The 6,744-nt window shown below is 31.8% G+C and overlaps 1 protein-coding gene across 1 annotated transcript; it reads right to left on the bottom strand.

Annotated features, from left to right (window-relative positions):
* Positions 1 to 105: 105 nt before the first annotated feature.
* LOC115699225 (strigolactone esterase D14) lies at positions 106 to 1,572 on the bottom strand. Its single transcript, XM_030626521.2, has 2 exons — positions 1,090 to 1,572; positions 106 to 927 (listed from the first exon to the last, which is right to left on the bottom strand). The coding sequence occupies exons 1-2, from the start codon at positions 1,482 to 1,484 to the stop codon at positions 492 to 494; spliced, it is 831 nt and encodes a 276-aa protein (XP_030482381.2). The 5' UTR covers positions 1,485 to 1,572; the 3' UTR covers positions 106 to 491.
* Between the last annotated feature and the right edge of the window lie 5,172 nt (positions 1,573 to 6,744).

The following is a 6,744-nucleotide window of genomic DNA, read 5'->3' as shown; positions in this document are numbered from 1 at the left end:
TTTATTTTAATGATTTAAGCAAGGTGGCATGATACCAAAATACTAGGACAATACCAATCCACCTAAGACTAATACATTAGACTTTCTTCTATTAAGTGCTTGATATAAATTAAAGGCCACAACGGTCGTGGCAACATTGAATACATTGATAAACAAAGTACAAGGTAATGCTACTCACATTCAATTATGATAAAGACTAAATCTAACAAACAAGATGGTCTAAGTGGAGATGGAGAGGTACACTAAAAACCTTGAAACTTCGAAGTACTCAGACAAATTATGCTCTTTTTTTGGTCATACATAAAAGTGGTATGAGAAAATAGAAGAAAACTAATCATCTATTCAAACACTACTACTTCGACCACGTTAGGACAACACTCTATCACTGAGCTATATCCCTTCCCTTGTTCACCATGAGAAATAGAACGAGCTAATCCTAAGGCAAACGGTCGAGAATAGCTCATAAAAGGATCTTCAAGCTACTGAACTTGCTATCTATTGATATGAAAAACTGTCTTCAAAGCTTTCAAAACCATATGGTAAGCAGTCAGCTGAGGAAAATGACCTTCTGTTTTAAGTATCTTAACTCCAGCAGGGGTGCCTAGCTTTCTATTCATGAAGAATGCAACTGATTTTGGAACGACAAAATCCTTTTCGGATTGGATTATGAAAGTGGGCACAGAAACTTGAGGTAGAATCTGCCTTAGGTCACTTAGAAAAACAGTCTTGGCTACACTCAGTGCAATCTTTGGTTTCATTCTCCCCAAACTATGTTCAAACTGAGCAATGGCAGCACTTCTGTTTAGACCTACAGCTATTGGAGCAAACCTTTTAACCCAGTTTGGGAAATCGGTTTTCATATCTTTGAAGACTCTGCTGAGTTGCAGCCTCTCAAAACCACCATTATAATCTTTCCCATTAAGATATCTGTGAACAAAAATGCAATTTTCCAACAGATAAGTCAATCACATCTATTAATATGATAATAAATCATAATAAGAATAGGAAAACAAAATCAGACAAACAAATAACAAAGACAGACTTGAAAAATCCCAATGAAACATTTCAGAGCAGAAAAACATATAATACCTTGGTGAGCCACCTATTAAGACAAGTTGTTGGAAGAGTTCTGGTCTTCTTATAGAAGCTACACAACCAATCATGGCTGACATAGAGTGACCTACATATAAAGTGTTCTTGACATTGAGTTCATCAAGAAGGCAGAGCAGGTCATCAGCATAGCCGTTGAAATTCGAGTACTTTGTTTGGTTGTAAAGCTTATGATTTACATTGGGTGAGAAAACCAAGTCATAAACCACAACTTTGAAATAACATACTAAGTAAGGAATGAGGTAGTGCCAAACTGTCTGGTCTGCACCAAAACCATGTGCTAGAACTACAGTTCGGGTGCCATTTCCATAAACATTAGCATTCAAGGCTGTCACAACATTTCCTCCATGGCTGCATAAGGCATCCATGTTCATGAAAGCTAGTCTAGTCAATATATAAATGATTGAAAATCTTCAAAATTGAAAGTTTCCTATCACTCTCTTGCAAATGTTATATATATATATATATATATATATATATATATATATATATAGAACTCTCTTTTCCATGTCAGCAGACATTTCATATTGATAAAATTATTGTATAATTATTAATTATGGACTAAGAAAAAGTAAACTACATAAGCATCTATAATATGTGAATAAGTTGGTCGTTAAAAAATTGTTTATTTATTTGACTAATTTTCTTGCTGAGCTTTGTTTGTTTTCATAAGAACCACATGAATATGTATGGGGGGAGATAGACTTGCCAATTAAGTAGCTTAAATGAATAAGCTAAGCTTTGTAGAATTATAATTGAAAGTAAAAATAATGGTTTAAAAGATTCTTTTGGTAGCATTGACAAGTGATTGCCCTATATTTCAATATTTGTGTCACTCCATAACTATATCAGTTGGGTATTTATATAATTTGTTTACATATAAATTCACTTTACTCAAATTTTGACTAGTGATAGTGTAGCTCAGTTGGTAATACATGAGTAAAGTCAACATTTTTATGTCAGAAAATACATGTTGAATTTTTTTTTTTTTTCAAAATTATTTTTATAGCTGTGTTTGTTATAGTTACGATATCGTTCTTGTAAATTTTTGAACATTTTCGAATACTTTACAATGCCAAAATAGATTTAAAGTTTTTTGAACACGCGTGGTAAATTAAAATATCAAGAATTCTGTTTTCGGTACTGAAAACTATTCAAAATTTTATAAAAATTTATAGAGATGACATTATAACTATAACGAATACTACTATGAAAAAAAATTAAAAGAAAATATTCCGACATATAATATCGGACATAGATGTTGACTAAAAAATTATAATATAATATTGTAATTAACGCTCCTCAAATATTTATCCACTGATTTCAAGATTTATGTCATCTTGACTGTTTAATCAAAAGGATAAAAAATACGTCTACACAATTTTTCATAAACATTTTTTTTTATCCTTATATCTAAAATGTACCAATGCTATTGAGTAAGAAATTTTGGATAAAAACAGTGTTAATATATATAGGGGTTAATTTCACAAATGCACAAAAATAACAAAAAAATAACAAAAATACGGTTTCGCGGAATTTTAAACATTTTTACGATTTTTTTGATTTTATTTACATAAAATACGGTCTTTTTATGTTAAAATTTTGTTCATTTGTTGTTAATTTTTGTTATATGTATGTTATTTTTGTTGTTTTTTTGTTGTTATTTTAATATTATTTTCATGTTACTTTTATGTTGTTTTCTTGTTGATTTTATGTTGTTTTCGTGTTATTTTTTGAAAAACCGTAAAAATGTAAAAAAAATATTCTTTGAACGTAAAAATATAAATATTTTACAAAACATGGTAACTTATGTAATTATTCCATATAGGGTATATATATAAGTAAATTAAACATATTCCACTTACTACACAATCCAAATAGTGTGAACTCTAGTGTAAAGAAGTGAATTTGCAAAGTAGTTGGCATATATGAAATGAATAGACTATAAATTAGGTAAAGTTTTATAGGCACAATAAATGCAATCTAACAATTTTGCCTACCTTCAATTTATTTTCTGTGTTGTGTAAGCTTTTTGAATTGAATGATGCAGTCACAAAAGGACATTTGAAAGCAATATTTCAGTTGTAAAATTTATTCACTTCATAGAAAAGGTTCTTTTGTTTCTTCCACTATGAATTAATTATTCTTTTTGGTCAAATTTAAATCAGAAAAATATTTAAGCCAAAACTGCAACATACAAATTCGAAGAAATCTTCTACTATTTTATGCTACAGAAACTTACTAATACATATTAAAACTCTCTAAAAATTTTATTTCATCAATGAAAATAAATAAACTAACTCTCAACTTTGAAGCTTTTAAAGAGCCCTCTAAATTACAACCATCAAACTTATTAGAGACCCCTTATTCTTGTGTAATTTCCTCCCATCACATTATTTTTCCAAATAATACATTACATATACCAAATTATTTTACAGTTAAGTAACAACTGTGTTGACTTCTTAAAATCTATATTAAAACTAGAAATAGTGTTGTAGCTTAGGATATAGGACATTGATTGTAAGTGAATTATAAATAAACATAGAAATAATCACGGAGAAAAGTGAAGTTGTGAATATAATTGTATAATTAATTGAAATATTATAAATAATGTATTTTGATTTAATACAAATCACACCCATCAATAACTTCAAATTAAATTAATACTACAGACCAAATTAAAATTCAAAATTAACTTTAGTTCTGAAATTAAGAAAAAGTATAAATAAAATTATGAATTCTACCGATGTAATTGGAAACAAAAGACACAAATTACGTGATTCGAACTCAATTGAGTCTCCACGAGGAATAAGTACTAGGGTTTTTTTATTATTGTTTTCAAGAATAGAATTACCATAACCAAGATTATACAAAGAGTTCTCAAAACTCAACTCATAACAGTACATCAAAATCCTCTCATCTCCCTAAGAAACCCAGAACACATATGGAGAGCACACACAAATTCTCTTCGAGAAACTCACATAGAGAAATAATGAACTCTCTTGGAGAGGCACACATGAATAAATACTCAAATTTTCTTAGAGAAAACACTCAACTTATATGGAGATCACAAAGTACTCAATCACTCAAAATTTGGTTCTTCTCTCATCTCTTCACACTCAATTTTATTTCCTCATCTCATATTTTCCTTTGTTCCTTCTTAGGTATCTTAGGTATGGCAAAAAAATCCATTTATTCGGATCGGGTTGAAGCTCCAATCCGACAAATCAATTCTGATCCAAAATATTTAGATACTTATTGAATTTTGAATTTGATCCAACACGCCTATTTTTTTTTTCAATATATTAAAAAAAAAAATCTGAGATCTGAGTCTCTAAATCTATTTTATAAAAAATGTAACTATGTAACAAAATTTTTAGTTTAATGATATTTTTTGATTTTCTACGTTAACTTTAACAGAATATACTATTATATAATGTGGATTTATTTCAGTAATTAGGAAAGTTGACTACAGCTGTATATAGGAATCTATTTTGTATTAATACCAAATATTTTGTATATTTATTCTTTCTAAAATTAGGGGATTTTAATGGTGTACTTTCTAGAATACACTATTTATATTTATTAGGTCTGATTCTAAGTTGTATATATATATATTCCCTCTCTTTGAGATAATAATACACAGAAAATATTCAAAATTCACATGGTATCAGAGCAAGGTTCTGCTGCCTAGCTCTCCAATTTTTTTTTCTCCTCTTCTCTGTGTCCATCTCTGTCCTTTTCTGACTACCATGGCTGCCGAAAAAGACAACTCCATATCAGAGGTGACCTCCAAGAACTTCTCACCAGATCAGCCCATCTCTACTCCAACTCTCTCTCACAGCAACGAAGCTATCTCCCTAGTTACCAGTCACAAATTTAATGGGCATAATTATCTTCAATGGTCTCAATCTGTGGTGATGTATATTGGTGGAAAAGGCAAGGAGGAGTATCTCACGGGTGAAATCTCTACTCCAAAACAAGATGATCCTACATTCAAAGCTTGGAAATCTGATAATCACGTGATTAAATCATGGCTGATCAGTTCTATGAACAATGATATAGGAGAAAATTTTCTCTTATATGCCACAGCAAAGGAATTATGGGATGCTGTCAAAGATTCTTATTCAAGTTCTAAAAATACCTCAAAACTTTTTGCAATTGAAGCTGCCTTGTTCGATCTCCGCCAAGATGATACCTCAGTCACCCAATACTTCAACACTCTCACACGGTATTGGCAGCAGCTGGATTTATTTGAGGAATATGCTTGGAAATGCAGTGATGACACTACTCTATATCGTGCTATTGTGGAGAGAAAGAGAACTTTCAAATTTCTTCATGGCCTTAACAAAAATCTTGACCCAGTGCGGAGTCGAATCATGAGCACCAAGCCACTTCCTAAGGTCAAAGAAGCATTTTCTGAAGTCCGTCTTGAAGAAAGTAGGAAAAAGGTTATGATGGGTACTCAAAATCCTTTTTCAGATCAAGAATCATCTGCCCTTGCTGCTGGAAGACAGTTCCAAGAAGTTACCCCTGATACTCGTAAAACTAAGGGGCGCCCCTGGTGTGATCACTGCCGAAAACCTGGACACTACAAAGAAACATGCTGGAAAATTCATGGAAAGCCTCCAAATTGGAAGCCAAAGTCTTGGGGTGAACGTGAGAGTAGGGGGAATGTTGCTGCTACTTCTGGTTTCACAGCTAAGGAAAAAGTGAGGCAATTGAGTCAGCTCCATTCACTAAAGCTCAACTTGAGGCCCTTCAGAAGCTTCTATGTCAATCCTCCACTTCATTGACTGCCACTCATGGTACTGGAATGTTGGCAGAACGAGGTAATAAATCAGTAGCTTATTTTGTCAATAAAAGAAATACTAAATCTTGGATTCTTGATTCTGGGGCTTCAGATCACATGACAGGAGATGCATCAAATTTTTCTGAGTTGCACATGAGTACAAGAAATCATACTGTCAAAATTGCTGATGGTACACTCTCTAAAGTTGAGGGCTTGGGTTCAGTCATCATTAATAAGGACCTAACCCTCACGTCTGTACTCTATGTACCGAAATTAGATTGTAATTTACTTTCTATTAGTAAATTTACTCGTGATCACCATTGTGTGACTAAATTTTTCTCAAATCTTTGTGTGTTTCAGGACTTGGATTCGGGGAAGAGGATTGGTAGTGCTGAGATGTGTTCTGGTCTTTATGTTCTAAGGAATGAAACTCAATCTACTAGCACAACCCAAAAGTTTAGTTTGCTTTCTTTGAATAATCAATCCATTTCTTGTTCTAATAAAGATAGTGATATTATGCTATGGCACTATCGTCTTGGTCATCTAAATTTTTTGTATTTGTCAAAAATGTTTCCCTCTTTATTTGTTAACAAAAATCCAAACTCTTTTTGCTGTGAAATTTGTCAGTTTGCAAAACACACTCGCAATAATTATTCTAGATCAACATATAAACCATCCAAACCTTTTTCATTAATTCATAGTGATGTTTGGGGGCCTTCACGGGTCAACACTATATTGGGAAAAAGATGGTTTGTATCTTTTATAGATGATCACACGAGATTAACTTGGGTGTTTCTCATGAAAAATAAAACAGAAGTGAGTGAAATATTTCAGCGCTTTCA

Source organism: Cannabis sativa, chromosome 8 (genome assembly GCF_029168945.1).
Source record: "Cannabis sativa cultivar Pink pepper isolate KNU-18-1 chromosome 8, ASM2916894v1, whole genome shotgun sequence".
Lineage (NCBI taxonomy): Eukaryota > Viridiplantae > Streptophyta > Magnoliopsida > Rosales > Cannabaceae > Cannabis > Cannabis sativa.
The sequence above is the reverse complement of the archived record's forward strand: the minus strand, read 5'-3'. Positions and strand labels throughout refer to the sequence as shown.